This window comes from Sphaeramia orbicularis, chromosome 10 (genome assembly GCF_902148855.1).
Source record: "Sphaeramia orbicularis chromosome 10, fSphaOr1.1, whole genome shotgun sequence".
Taxonomy (NCBI): Eukaryota; Metazoa; Chordata; class Actinopteri; order Kurtiformes; family Apogonidae; genus Sphaeramia; species Sphaeramia orbicularis.
In genome coordinates this window covers 11,263,494-11,279,962 of record NC_043966.1, presented here as the reverse complement: position 1 = coordinate 11,279,962, position 16,469 = coordinate 11,263,494, and the positions used below count along the sequence as shown (strand labels likewise).

At 39.9% G+C, this 16,469-nt stretch overlaps 1 protein-coding gene across 1 annotated transcript in view; it reads left to right on the top strand.

Moving 5' to 3' along the window:
* LOC115426935 (teneurin-3) overlaps positions 1-16,469 on the top strand; it is a 244,088-nt gene that overhangs the window by 190,656 nt on the left and 36,963 nt on the right. Inside the window, exons 18-20 of the mRNA XM_030145210.1 lie at positions 1,764-2,025; positions 3,011-3,278; positions 5,764-5,907. Of these exons, the coding sequence (XP_030001070.1) occupies positions 1,764-2,025; positions 3,011-3,278; positions 5,764-5,907 (674 nt within the window). The remainder of the gene's footprint in view (positions 1-1,763; positions 2,026-3,010; positions 3,279-5,763; positions 5,908-16,469) is intronic.

Sequence of the window (16,469 nt, the reverse complement as noted above, 5' to 3'; positions counted from 1 at the left end):
ATGTCCAAATAAACACGAGCACTTTTGTCACAGGCACCTCAACACTTAGATTCAACCTTTGCCCTTGTAAATATTTTATTTGTGGCACACACTTCTATCCCCAGACCAGAATGGACAAATGAAGAAAGCTGTCCAAAAGTGAGGGGGATTTGCACTGGCCCTTATCCAAAATGCACTCAAAACAAATCGAAAAAGCAGCACATTGTGCCCTAGAACAATTCCTCATGCAAATGTCACAGTGGTGGAGGCCATTTTGAACCAGGCTGTTTAAAATGCATTGAATCAGCAAGGGTAGAATCAATCTGCCCGCGGTGTAGTAAAACATGGGATTACTGTCTGACCTTCTCCTGCTATTACCGCAGACAGGTCTTTAATAATGGGAGTGCAAATACATACAAGACAAACGTATGTCACATATTTTAGAGGGGGGGTTCACTTCAGGTGCGGGCTTTATTTTGCAAATGCTTGTTGCAGATAGTGAGTCAGGCCTTCATTCAAATTCAGCAGATACACATTGTGTTTATGTGTTGCCAGTGAGGAATAAAAGGCTTATGAGTGGCACAGAATTGTACAGCTGTTGTTATGAAGCACAATCCTTGGGTGCTCACATAGTTGAGGATTAGCTGATTTCTTCAGATATTCCACCCTGTAACTCTTCTGACAAGGAGCGTGATAAATGGTCGGGGATAATCACACTTGGTTAGCCAACAGATCCGCTCAGTGTGTTAAGAAGGGGGTGCAGCATCAAAGCCTGGCCTCTTGCAGCTGTGAGCTCCTCACTGCCCAAAGTGGAGAGAGCTCGAGAAGGAAGCTGTTTTAGGTCAGCTGCACAGCTTGGCTGTTGGCGCATGTGTCCATGTGTGTGTTTGGGCGCGTGTGTGTCGGTTTGGGTGTGGATGTGCGTGTGAGCGATGTGCATAAGTGTCTGAATCTGTGAGGTTGTGTGTCTTTGTGCATGTGAATGCACGCAATGTCACCACACAGATGCTTTACCCCCTGGGTAGTAGAGCCTGCAGAATATATAGAGCAGCACTTCAAAGACTCGCCCTTCATTTCCAAACCAGTAACTTTTCCCTGAGTAATGTCGTACTAATTAAAACCAGTTCACCAGAGAAAAGTCCCAAGACTCAAGACTCAAAACCAAATTCAACCATAAAGTGTCTTCTTACCCCATGCCCGGTTAAACAAAAGTAATAAATTAGATTCAGTGAATGATAATAATATAAGGGGATACAGAGGGAATATACTTGATAGTTCTCTGTTCCATTGAAAAAGCATTATACAGCTTAGTCTGGAAATAAATGTTTACTTTATTACCATGCACTTTGGAGATTCCAGTTCCATACAACCCAAGCCTTATTTTCACAGATTTGACCGTTATTCCTTATAATAATAAACCATGTGTAACAAGTAAGAAGTATGATATGAATATCAGACAAGCTCACATTGGTGGGTTTTACCTTTGACCTGCTCCATAGACTGGACTGTGCACATACTGTAGGTGTTTTTAGTTCTGTTTCTGCAAATACAATTAGACTAGGGGGTTGACTACTGAAAAATATCTGATAATATTAGGAAATACAGTGATGGTTGCCAATAGTGATGATCTCCAATGTAAATAAGATTACAATCATAATACACTGTAATCTCCCAGTGGTTCTGCACATACTGGTGAATATACTTTCTGCTAATCGTACACCTGAATGAGGTTATAGCCGTCTCTCTGTCATCCCCTTGTTCTCACTTCATTGTAATGTGTTAAGGTTTGACCTTCTGGCCAATGGCGGAGCTTCTCTGACGCTGAGTTATGAGCGTGCTCCGTTCCCCACGCTACACCGCACCGTGTGGCTGCCCTGGAACGTTTTTCACGTGATGGACACCGTCGTGATGAAGCGCGAAGAGAATGACATTCCCAGCTGCTACCTTACAGGCCTAATTAGACCCAATCCGCTAATCCTGGCCACGCCCCTTTCCACCCTCTACAAGACCTCTCCAGAGGACAGTCCCATCATCCCCGAGACCCAGGTGAGGCCGCCGCTGCAGAGGTGACCCTACGACATTTTAAAAGACTTCTTTTTATGGTCGCTTCCACATTTCTGCTCATATCTGACTGTTTTAAATGACTTCAATTTGACCCACATTTGATCTCAACGTTACAAGAGAGCATTGTCGAGAAAACACAGGCGGAGTAATGATGAAGCCATGTTATCTGTCTTTTACTGTGGCTTCTCTCACTTATTTTTAACGGTCAAATTTGCCTTTGACTGTGCCTTTGAGCTCTGATTGAACTGAGGTGACTCCCCAAATGTTAAGCCATAAATTGTCTCACAGCAACACTGATAAATTCTGACGGCGCATTGCACGGAGGTTGCACGCCTCAGGATTTGGTTTGTATCCATTTGGCCCAAATCAGAGTCTAAAATCCCTAAATAGAAAATGTGACTCTGCAGAAAAAAAAATGATCTGTGATATATTTGGGTAGTGTTTAAATCTGTACACTTCAGGCTTTGGTGTTGAATGATTCTGAAGTGAAACCTGGCCAAGAGCTGACGACTACAAAGAAAAATGAAAATGAAAGAATTTTCAGGTATTAGAGCTGTGGTTTTCTAATATCAGTGTTTTTCCTCTGCCTCAAATAATAAAGCATTAATTTGCTGCCTTTGGAGTTAATTTGCATTTAGACCAATGTTCTCTGAGGCTCAGAACAAGACCTTATTTTTTAATATTTTAGCACTTTAATAATGTTTTCCTGCCTTGAATAGAATATAAAACTGTGAGGCTTTGTGCTGCACAAACCTGGCAGCAACCCAAATTTCTCTTAAATGACAATAAAAGGTGTGAGAACTGAAATCCCTATTGTTAAAAGTGCAATAAATCATATAATAAATGATTTTACAGCAACACTTAATACAATATAAAGTCCTCTGCTGTGTTTGACAGATGTTGTTACTTAAATCTGGACTCTGCACTGTGTATGAAACACTCCTCTGACTGGTAATTAAAAACGCAGGTCCTCCATGAGCAAGTGGCCATACCAGGCAGCGACCTCAACCTGGTCTACCTGAGCTCCAGGGCAGCTGGCTACAAGCCCATCCTCAAGGTGCTCCTGACCCTGGACCGCCTCCCCTTTGGCCTGATGAAGGTCCACCTGATGGTGGCCGTCATGGGCCGACAGTTCCAGAAGTCTTTCCCTGCCTTCCCTGACCTCTCCTACACTTTCATCTGGGATAAAACAGACGCCTACAATCAGAAGGTCTACGGCCTGGCAGAAGCTGTGGGTGAGTACCTGCTGAGACGCTGCCGTATGAACGCTGTTGTGTAAGCATAAGTTCAGCGTCGGTTCCTTTCGGTGCCTTCAGGCAATGAACCTTAGTTGAACTTTAGAAGATTGATTTTATTTTTTTCAAATTGAGGATTATTTATTCAGGGGCTGCTTCTGTTACCATGTGCAATAAAGATTTAGCAGGTGGTGTGAAATTGTGAAATCCCTCAGTGGTGCATTTTTGAAGGCCACTGTTCTTTTGCTGACTTCTTTGTTTTGCATGTATGATATCTCAGCAGCAGAACAGTCGGTGACTAAAAAATATTGCTTAAGAGGCAGTGGCCTGAAAAAAATCCCGCAAAGGAGTCAGTAGTAACAATAAAAACCAATAATAATGATGCAGTTCCTTTGAATTAAACATAGAATATCTTAATTGTGCCCTTTTATTGCTCATTCTATCATTAGTCTCATTAGTTTTGACCTTAAACTTAACTGGGAACAACCTATAAATATACACATGTAAAAGCCTACATTAGACAGATTAATATTTAAATTCATTAAATATCAACGTTTGGATTCATTAGACCTCATAACCTCACATCCACAAGTCAACACATCTGAAATAAGATATTAGACCCGACAGTCGTTACATACTTACAAATGTTAAAGATTAAACATGTATTAAAGAGGAATATTCAGCTATGAAGTGATTTTCTTTAGAAATTCAGTACAATAGTCCTTCAAATCAGACGTTTTTAATGCGTACATTACTTATTGTTTTTTTTATGCAGCTTATTTTTTTATGAAGACACTTTTTTGTTTTTGTCAATTTGATTGATGTATTTATTTCGAATATGAACGTCAAAAAGAAGGCAAACAAACAAAACATTAACATAAGACATACAATGCATATTCGAAAAAGAGTGAGAAGAAGTATAATTTATAAACTCCCACCCATTCTCCTTAAATAATTAATAATAATAACCTTCCTAGTTTAAACATATCTATACTCTAATGCCTGATACTTACTGTTAAATAATTTTGTTTCTGGCTTTATATTATTACGAACAAATATAATATAATTTTTATAAACACATAATACAATAACACATATTGTGAGCGCAGCGTGTTAACTCACTAGCCGTGGACCTCGGAGTTCTTCTGTACGCAACACGTATCAGTAAACAAAGGGTCTGGAATCCAAACTTTTCTGTTTCTTGTCTTTACTTAAAACTTAAATTGATACAAACAAAAGATGAATTCCTAAATGAAGTTACATGACGGTCAAAAGACTGCGACGCTCCTGGGCTCCAGGCTTCTGGTTCTGCTTCTCTTTCTTTATGTTTTAATAATCTTAGCAGTCAATAGGATTGCATTACACAATGATGTCAAGACTGATGCTATTATTACTCAACATTCATATAATTTCCATAAATGATTAATAACAAATCAAATATAAATATACATATGAATTTTTAACTGAAGCACAAAAAATGGCTCTAACATAATCTGGCCCCTAATTGACTAGGCCTTAGCAACTTAAACTCAAATATAGAGCCATAAACATTCTACGATATCTCAGTTTATGTATATGTACATACATATACATAAACTGAGATATATATATATATATATATATACACACACACACACACACACATACACATACCACATGCTTCTACATCTTTATAACACCCAGTGCTACCCAACACCTCCCTCATCCCTGTACCTCTTAAAAATTGTGTCTTTGTACCTCCTTTTAAATTGTTTCATGTTTTACTGAGCTTTTCACTTCGTTGTCGCAGTGGTAGAATAATTATGTCCACTGTAAATGTATGCAGAATATTACCACTACCAACCTCCATATGTATACGTCCCACAAATGTAATGTTTTCTTATTTGTGTTTTAAAGATTTCTGTGATAATTTAGTCCAAAATAGTGTTACATATTGCAATAGATAGCATTTCTATTAATGCTGCTTGGATTTTGGATCATGTAAATGGAGTCCTCAGTCCTCTAATCTTCAAATTGTGTTTTAAATTACACAGGTCTTATCATTTCCACTCATATATATACAAAGAAATAGCCTCACTGTCCTGGAGTCACTGGCATCTCATAGCTTTGACCATATCACAGCATCTATGATATAACTATAATGTGCTCCATCTGAGTCTTTATTGTTTAAATAATTCATGCCACTTTACACACTATTTCAAGTTATGGCTTATTTGCATTTACACAAGATAAAACAGACAAATGAGCGGAGAGTGCATAAAATACAAACTGTGCTAGGTTAGACACAGAATCCCCACGGGTCTTCTAAAATCATCCCAGCTGGAGAAAATTACATAGTCAAAGAGAAAGCAGAACCAGCAAATACAGAAAACAGCCACGACGTGTTCTGAATGTCTCAGACTGCAAGCCTCATTGCAGCCATAAAAGTCAGGTAAGGAGGTTACAACCTTGCTCACCATAGGCGTCTTCTCGTCATTACTTTCAGTGTCGGTGGGGTACGAATACGAGTCCTGCCTTGATGTGGTGCTCTGGGAGAAGAGGACGGCGGTGTTACAAGGCTATGAACTGGATGCAGCTAACATGGGAGGGTGGATGTTGGACAAACACCACATATTGGACATTCAGAATGGTAAGCAGTGCTCATTTACAACCCGAGAGTGTGTATTTGTGTGCGTGGGTGCATGTGGGCTGCAATAGTTGGCCTCTTAGGGTTACAGGCAGGTGGTCTTTACCCTGAATCACCGCAATAAATACTTGAATCAAAATGAAATATGGTTCGTCATCTCATCTGCAGATAATAGAGGAGAGTTTTGAAGGGCCGATCATTCACCGTAATGGCAGAATAAATCAGTGAATAAGTCACAGGGGTGCAGGGCTTGCAACGAATCCACACTACTCAGCTATTTTTGGAAGGAGACGGCCCTTCGCTGCTCGTGGGCTCGCGCTTTTGATGAACAGGCGTCATGTTTAATTCTTGCATTAATTCAATAAACTAAATGAATTTCTCGCTCTGTCATCAATCAGCGGCGCTTTAATCGCCAAGTACAATAAATGGACAAGAAGTTTGTCTTTGTCGCGCAGCTGCAGGACATGTCGTCATGTTCAAGAAGGAAGTGAAACATACATAATGGACTATCAAATATACATCCAGTCTACTGAGTCACTGCAGGGTTACAGTACCAGGGGTTCTCATCCTTTAATCTGGACAATTCCAGTTCAGGCAGTAATTTGACTGCAATTATAAGAAGTAGACCTCAGGGTAGTGTGCATTGTCAGTTTGCCAAGCTGCTGTTTTGACACGAAACCCACTTCTGCTCACAATCGCTGTTCCAGTTGTCCAAGACAATTTATGTCCCTTTCATCTGGGAAACGGCCGAGGTTACTGTCGTGGCCTTCAGCTGAGTCTTTAGTTTCTAACTGTCAGAAGGGAGAGGGTTTTTTTCTCTTTTTTTTTTTTGCATGTGGGATTTTTTTTTTTCAATGTGGTATTCTTTATCTTTTACCCTTTAGTACTGAATTCCATTTATATATTGTGAAAAATGGGTGGGTAGTTAGGTAGTTGGATAAATAACCGTAGAAGGATGATGGATTGTTGGCTATACATTGTAGACAGATGGATGAGTAGATCAATAGATAAGGATGAATTGATGAGCATGTATTCAGATGGATGGATAGATATGTTGTATTGTTACAGCTCATAAGGTCTCCTGTTGATGTTGGTTTGAGATATAAACATCAATATTTCAGGAGATTTTTTTTTCTTCCTCAGTGAGGTGTGAAGAAAGTAGATGGTTAGTTGTAGCAGAAAATTATTATTTACAGTCAGAACATGAAAAGTATTTTAGAAATTTAGAGGTAGAACATTTAAAAACAGTCATGGAGAAGAAAAAAAAAAATCAATGCTGAGAGAAGCTGAGTAAAAACCACCTCTGAGGTATTTTGGAAGCAAAGATAATTTAAGCCAAACTAACCAAAGTAATGATATTTATCACAATGTAAAACTATATTATATTTGTGATTATTGTTTTGTATCCCAGACCCCTGTTAGAAAAAAGAAATACCTTAATTCAATGTGTCCCAATACTTTTGTCCATATAGTGAATATGGGTCAATATATAATTGAGGGACTTTTGGAGTCCATAGGATATATCTTGCATATATCTTTATTAAATGGGGGGGGGGGTATGTTCATTATGATCATGTTAAAAATTCCATAATTATTCAATTATGGAAACAATCATGTCTTAATAGATAATTAATAAATGACTAGATATACTAAAATGTCAACTAAATAACCGTCCAAATTGATAACCACCGCGTTCTAATTAGTTAAACAATAATAAAATGAGCTTGTTCAAAAATTGTTTTATTTATTATTTATCAAAGTTGAGATAATCATGACAGATATTTCTTTTTTGGCAATATATTACATTTTATATGGAAAATAAATTATATCTGTGTCCGAGAACGCATTACAAAAACACCTCTGAAGGAAGTGTGTTAATTCCAAATCACATGACCTGCTCCACATGATGTCATTTCCTCCTGAAGAAAACACTGGCAAGACTCCAACATATGTTCTTTATTCAGTATATCGTAGTGTGTGAGTCAAGTGTGTATTTATCACACTCTTATGTCAACAGTGTCACTACAATATCTTTCAACTTTCTAACTTTCAATTTCAATTTTACTCAATTGTATATATGATATTTAAAAGACTCGTTCTGTCAAAATGCCATGTGGTGTTATGGTTATGTTGATTTTAGGCCTGAAAACAGAAAAAATGACAACTATACCTGTTAGGGTGCATCAAACCCCCCATTTTTTTGCAAAGTGTTTGCTTTTTACTTGTCCCTAGTCTAACTTTTTTCCATTTAGTGAAAAAGTAATTCCTGCAAAATTTTAGCTAAATTTGTTTTTGTTTAGGTGGGCCACTGGGTGTTTGAAAATTTGACTTGCAAGGCTGCCGAATTCGAAATCCAAAGTTTTGACTGGTTTGTTTTTTCATTCCTGTTTGCTATAAAATCATGAGAAGTAAATAAACAAAAAATGGCAAGGTTTTTGATCAGCCAGGGTTCTGACAGTCTTTCCAGAGGCTGATCACATCACACACAGCTAGAACACAGTTATGGTGGGCCTTTGTTGGAACATATTGCCTCAACTTCTAGAGATATTTCTTTTGCTATGGTTTTGCTGTCTTCTAATGGCAGTGATCTGTACCTTTGAAGGACTGTTCTGACCAAAGGAAGCTGAGTGGTTGGAGTAGCATTCAGTGAAGGGCCAATCACTTCCTCCCATTCATCTGCAGGGCCACCTTTTCTCTTCAAAGGGCCCCCAGGGTGCTTCACCTTCTTCTCTTCACTACCTTTAGCATATTTGGCATATTTACACTGAAAATGTGTTATGGTAAATGGACTGAACTTATGCAAGGCGCAGTCTGGCCCTACTGGGAGCAAGGGTTTAGGGTTCAGGGTTCACACTTCGACATGTGGACAGTCGGAGCCAGGATTCAAACCGCCGACCCTTTGGTCATTGGGTGACCCGCTCTACCAACTGAGCCACAGCCACCCACCCTTGTCTGGAAAAAGAAATCTGGTACCTGCTGAACTGAAGAAAAGGGAGGGCACCAGATAATTAATCTAGGATGAAATTTATTGTATTTTTTTTTTAAATTTATATTTAAATTAGGGCTTAAACTGTTGATAGTAAGGTTTATAAAGCATATTTGAGCAACTTAAGAAGTTTTACTTGACTTAAGTGTATTAAATGGTATATTCACTTTCTGAGCCTGCCGAATTCGGCAACCTCGCAGTTCAAATTTTCAAACGCATGGTGGCCCACCTAAACATGGTCAAAATTAATTAATATTTTACAGGTAATGTTTTCTACTCGAATGGAAACTTTTTAGACTAGGGACAGGAAAAAACTTGACAAAAGGGGGGTTTGATGCACCTAATACCTGTCAGCCATGTTACCCTGTAAAGGTAACTGAAAAAGTCCCTCAATTATATATTGACCCATATACAGGGGTTGGACAAAATAATGGAAACACCTTCACCTCAAGATGATAATGCCCCAATCCATACAGCTAGAATTGTTAAAGAATGGCATGAGGAACATTCTAATGAAGTTGAGCATCTCTTATGGCCGGCACAGTCCCCAGGCCTCAACATTATTGAGCATTTAGGGTCAGTTTGAGAGATTCAAGTAAGACGTTGATTTCCACCGCCATCGTCTCTAAAAGAGTTGGAGGGTATTCTAACTGAAGAATGGCTTAAAATTCCTTTGGAAACAATTCACAAGTTGTATGAATCAATACCTCGGAGAATTGAAGCTGTAATTGCCGCAAAAGGCGGACCTACACCATATTAAATTATATTTTGTTGATTTTTTAAGGTGTTTCCCTTATTTTGTCCAACCCCTGTAGACATACAGATAGATAAATGGATAGTTAGAAATAGACAAAGAGGGATAGAGCTAGATGGATAGATAGTTTAAGGATAGATGAACAGTTGTAGTTATAGATAAACAGTATATATGGATATAGACATATATACAGGTGATAGATGGATGGATAGCTTGTATATAGATGGATGGACATATTTGTACAGTAAATATATCTTACATGCTGGCAGGTCTGTTTTGTATTTGGACCTGAGCCATATCGCCTGGAGACTTTCTCTGCTCTGGACCCAGGGTCTCTCATGATTAACCGATTCAACTTTCCATAGAGGGACAGAAAAAGCAAAGTCCAAATCTTCCATGTGATGTAATGTTTAGACATTCTCTGGTTCTGTTCAGTCTATCACTTTTCAGCTTCAGGCAGGTATGTTTATTTTATGCATGTCAGTTTGGTACCGAGACGTGGTGTGTGGCTGGTTTTAAAGCATGGTGAAATGCTGTCTTTGTAACTTCGTACCTTTTGCAAAGCTATCGTCAGCTTAAAAAATGACTTTTTAAAGGCTCATTGTGCTCAGAGAGATAAACCAAATTTCATCACTCTGAGGCAGATAAAATTTAAATGTATTCTTATATAAATACAGGGATACAGCGAGAGTGTGCTCACTTTTAGTCGTATTTAAGCTTAATTTAACATGAAATGATCCTCTATGTCAGTGTTTCCCAACCACTGTAGCTGTGGCACACAAGTGTGGCATAAGAAATCATCAGGTGTGCCGTGAAAGATTACACAATTCCACCTGATTGGTACTCTAAGCGAGCAGCGTTGTATAGATACAGTCGGGGAAACAATTATTAGACCATCAAAAGTCATCAAAAACAATGGTTATGCAATCAAGTACTAACTCCTGTGTGTATCATGTGACGTAAACAGACAGAAAAGAAAACATGGGATGCCTAAAAGCACTGTTTTTGTCAGTACAATGGTATGGATATTGATGTAAGAACTGAAGTGATTTTGGTTATTATAAAAAAAACATGGAAAATGGCTGGATATCAGCTCTGAAATTAAACTCATATGAGCTACTTTTGTTGTTATTATTACAATATTTGTCCAAACAAATGTACCTTTAGTTGTACCAGGCATTAAAATTAACAATAAAGTGAAGAAAAAACACAAGGGTGGTCTGAATTTTTTTTCCGTGACTATGTACAACTGCACGTACCACTGATCCGCTCCACAACAACAGCCTCCAGTTTTGCTTTGCAAAGTGAAAAAAGTGAAAGTGAACCGGCCCCGATGCAGTGCATTCTGTTTACAAAGCCAGCCCCCCCACCCCCCCACTAGTGATGTGCAGATCAGTGGGTTATGCGCAGGACCCACTGATCGGGTTTGGATGGGGGGGGGGGGGGGGGGGGGGGGTATGCCTCTATTATACTATGACAGACCTCAGTCCATAAGCTTGGAGGGCTCCATCCGAGGGGTCACTGATGCACCCCTCTCAGCTTTTTCATTCCGAGACTAGATTTGCATTATTTTCCAATAAATATACTTTTTGCGACATTTTTGTTTGGTGGTCTGCCTTGTGGTGTTTGTAATGTAAAACATGTGCCGTGGCTCAAAAAGGTTGGGAAACACTGCTCTATGTGGTCATCAGAGAGGGTCACTTTGGCTGTATCCCAGTTCACCCCTTGGCCCCTCCCCCTTCCCCCTCCCCCTCCATTTTGCGCGTACACGTGAAGGGGTAGTGTTGTCCCGCTTCTCAATTAGATGGAGGGGAAGGGCTAAGGCGGAGGGCTGTTTGGACCTTGAAACACAGATTTTCCACTACAAACGGAGGTGTACGAGAAATTTCCCATAATTCTGTTCGAATCATTGGCAAGATGGAGGTAAACACAGCAAAAAAGTGCAGCACTGTGATGAAAGAAACACACAAATGTACATATTTTCTTCGTAAACTACTTAATCATTTGATCGACCGTTTAATACTGTTTCGATGTGTTATAGATCGTATTTCTGCAGTTTATACTTGATAGCTGCAAAAAGATGACCAAAGCCCATGCAACAGAGATGGTTACAGCTGCTGACGGCATGGGGAATACTTCGGGAAACAAAGTTTTCGCATCTGTTAATAGCGGCATTGATGACTGCTGATGACGCAACAGCCCGCGAAGGGTTGTCCCATTTTATAGGGAAATGTTTCAACTAGGGCTGCATGATATTGGAAAAAACTGACATTGCGATTTATTTTAACCCTGCAATATATATTGCAACATGAAAAAAATACTCAGGAGCATATAATAGATGTGTGGTGCCAACGTAAACGGTCAAACAAATTAGTTGTGCTTCCTCTCGTTGTGGCAACAGGTGCATTAAGGCACTGTTGATACAGAACATGTGTTTCAGTATCATCCTACTTGTAACCAAAATAATTCCAGATAACTGACGGTGCTTTCCTTTTTGGCACCACATCGTCGTTTTCGGTGATTTTCTCTTGTTCGTTGCTCATTTTGCAATGTTGTTACCAGCGACTCACTCCGAACTGATTAAGAATGATTGTGATTGGTGGATCGCTGTGCGCAGTGTGCGTCAGGTACGAAGGTTGAAATTAGATGAGAACATGTAGAGTTCATTTACCTCCTACATTGCGGAATCTGCGATGTGACTATTGCGCACACGTACATTGCAATGACGATGCTCAAATGATATATTGTGCTGCTCTATTCAGGAGCCAGAGTTTGTGCAGTCGAGATGCATTTCCTCAAACATATCTCACAGAATCTTAACAGTCATGCATCTGTTAATTATCTGTTTTTTTCTATTTTACGTGAATTTTTTTTGTTGCCACTTTTATATCTATAACATCACTATAAAATATATAAACTTTCACCACAGTGAGTGAGGTGCAGTGAATCTTTTTGGCACCAATGAGCGGCTTTCAATTGGAAAAACGGCTTCCATCTTTGAGTCCAGCCTTCAGTTCCAGATACTCATTTTTCAATGTTGTTACCAGCGACTCACTCCAAACTGATTAAGAACAACTGTGATTGGTGGATCGCTGTGCGCAGTGTGTGTCAGGTACCCAGGTTGAAATTAGATGAAAACATGTTGAGTTCATTTGCCTCCTACATTGCTCAATCTGTGATGTGACTAGTGCGCACATGTACATTGCGATGACGATGCTCAAACGATATATTGTGCAGCTCTAGTTTCAACCCCCACCTAAGCAATTTCCTTTCTTGCAAAGGATCAATAAAGTATCTATCCTATCCTACCTCTTGCAGCTCCGTTTCAAGGGGTAGTGTCAAGTGCAAGGGCCAAGGGGTAAGGGTGAGGGGGAGGGCTAACCCAGCCAGCATGTCCATGTGGGCCCCAGAGGGGTTACATTTGGGCTGCATGTAAGGGTCCCATGTGGGTTTGTCCGCAGTTTCCACGGTGGCCCCACATGTGAGAATCAGAGATCTGAATCTCTGTATTGTCAATGTACCAAGTACAACGAAACTGAGGTAAAGCTCTCAGGTTCAGTGCATGAATTTACAGACAACAAATATCAGTAAAACAACAACACATATGCGTACAAGGCACAGTTATACTCAGTGCCAATGAAAACGCAACACTTGAAGATTCTTATATTTTTTTAAATCGATGAGGATTTTTATTCCATAAGCTCTTTGGAATTAATCATAGGCCATTTCTATACAGTAAAAATAAAAAATCACATCCAAATTTGTTGACAAAAAATAAGGATAAAGAAAGAAACTCAAGGACCCCCAAAACCAAAAGTCACAAAGCGGTCCCGGAGGTGCTGCAGCTCAATGTAGCGGTCCTGCTGTGGTATGGTCACACGTGCTCGTCCAGGGCGAGGTCTGTCTGCAGCTGAGCCAGTTTCTTCATGCCTCTGTTGCATCCTGACTATGGTGGACACGTTGCATCCAAAACGGCGCGCCACCTGCCGAGCAGAGATTCCGGCCTCCAGGAGCCCCATAGCATGGCATCTGTGGTCACGTGTCAGTCTGGGCATCGCTGAGTTATTGCAAATGATTTGGTGCTTTTCAGCTTGCCTTTATATACAGAACATGACCACTCCTTAACTGACCACAGTTCCTTAAGTTGAGCAGTTCATTGCTGAGCAATGAGAAAAACAAGTCTTACGAATGCAGACAAGTTCATTCAAACGTGACAATAGCTCAACCCGTCTCAGGTTGTTAAGAAATTGTCTGGGATTATCTTATACAGGTGAAACTGAAACATATTGATGCAGCTCAGGAACAATAAAACACATTCAAGTGTTGCGTTTTCATTGGCACTGAGTATATTTACATTAAAAAATAAAAAGTATTGCAAACTAAGATATGTGTAAAACATAGAATTTAAGTAGTGCAAATAACATGAGAAGAAGTGCAAATGACATGAAAGATAAATACCATGGGATAAACAGTGTGAAGAGTAAATTATATGAGAGATTCAGATCTCCGATTCTGATATGGGCAAACACATGTGGGGCCACCATGGAAACTGCGGACAAACCCACATGGGACCCTTATATGCAGCCCAAATGTAACCCTTCTGAGGCCCACATGGACACGCTGGCTGGGAGGGGGTGAACTGTGATTGGGCCTTTGACTCAACACGTAAGATCCACTTCTAATCATCCAGACAAAACATGTAGCATTACCTAATATTCCTCAGTGTGAGATTCCTCTGCAGAGTTGTGTCATACACCTACATACACGCAAGAGGATGTGCTGTTAACGTAACAGGTAGGAGTCTCATTCTATTCTCATGTGTTCCCTTTGCCATGCTTTGATGGAGCTAAAACGGATTCGGTTCCAGCAAATGTATAAATATTTTCATCAGGCAGACTTTTATAAGGCTACAAGTTGGCCTTCAGCAGCAATCAACACTTTAGTTTATGTCATTAGGAGGCCGCGTATTAATAAGTCTCCCAGCTACTAGTAGTCATTGATGCTTTTGGTTTCTGTGAGAGACAGATAAATCACTTTGAATTAGATTTTTTTCACGCCGCAGTTTCCGATTCTTAAAGACTTTATTCCTAAATTACTGTCACTGGGGTCTATGCGGTTATCGCCGAAGGCCGGATGTGTAGTTTATTAGCCGGTTTACACGAGCTCTAATGGAGTTACTCAGCCTCCTTTCATTACTTCTGCAAACTTCTGACACAAAAATATAAATCTGCCTTTGGCCCTCGTGTCCTTTTGGGCTCGTACATCAAGTTCAACGTAAACAAAATATTTTATATACCCGTGCAGGTCTGTTTGGGCAACTCAGTCGTCGAAATATAGTCTTTTATAAGCATCTTGCATGCACGCCCACAATTGGCAGGGGCATCAGTAATCATCCCACAATACTCGGTGGGTTTGCACGGTAATATCATTCACGTATGCTGCGTGTGTAACAGTCGACTTACCTCTCGGAGATTGCACAAACTGTCTTTTGTCGGATACGGTTGAGGAAAACATGTCAGAGAGGCAGTCTGAGAATGCGAGTCGTCCTTTACTTTGTTCAAACCTTGATGCTACTTTGTCCTGTTTCTTTGCTGAACATTAAAAGAACAGACATAGGGGCCCATTGCCGAACCCAATCTGTCAAGCCATCCAGAACGTGAAGTTTGTGAAGTGTGTGAAAGAACACTGAAATATGCCTCCAGCTTGACTGCTTCTGGTGCATTTTGTTTCATCCCACCTGTCTAAAAAGTAAAGCTCGAGCATCTCCAAAGCCTTCACTGTGGCAGCATCACAGTTGGAGTTGTAGTTGTTGTGAGATGCGTTTGTGATCAACAGATAGGTGCAGCACGTGTGATATGCTAATGTGTACTGCATCCTTTATTAGACTGAGCTGCGTTAGGTGGATTTATCAGAAAATTGGATGTTACAGTGCATGAAAAATCATCGCGTGCAGGATTGTACTTCCACATGGAAACAGTGATGACAGAAATAAAACAACAAGCAGATGGTGTCTAGTTTTCTCGTTTCTGCAGTAAATGCTGCAGTCTCCCCGAGGCTTTTTCACACTTCTCACTCGTTCTGTTACAGCATCACCCCAAAAATAAAATGCAATGTCTGACTAAATTTGAGAGATTCAAATATAGTTTAGCAAAAGTTATGTTGTTCGGTCTCATTTATCCTCGTGTGACAGGAGCTTAATCAATTTATCCCAAAGGCTTTCATGCCACAATCCTATTAAATCAACCCAAAGACACTGAGCTCTGTATGCATGAGAATTGTTTCGTGTTTGCATCGTCAGTCCTCTAGTATACAGTCGCGGAAAAAATTATTAGACCATCGAAAGTCATCAAAAACAACAGCTATGCAATCAAGTACTAATTCCTGTGTGTATCATGTGACTAAAACAGACAGAAAAGAAAACATGGAATGCCTAAAGGCGCTGTTTTTGTCAGTACAATGTAGGGATGCACCGATACCACTATTTTCCAGACAGAGTACAAGTACTTATATTTGAGTATTTGCCAATACTGAGTACCGATATGAGTACTTAATAATACCACTGCAGTTCTTAGTTACTTTTGTAAATGTGCTTTACTGTCGTCATTAGTCTGACTGGAACAAAGTGCTGCTACTGACATTTGATGCGCTGGAATGAGCGTTTCTCAATTAATCCACCAGGGGGCGCTGCTCTTAATTAAGCATACTGGACAAATACCACGAAGAAGTGTAAAGTTTTTTGAGAAGAAGAAAGTCAGTAATAACAAACATGGAGATGACAGAGGTAACGATAACGCTGGTCAACAACAAATTTATTGTTTAAGATTT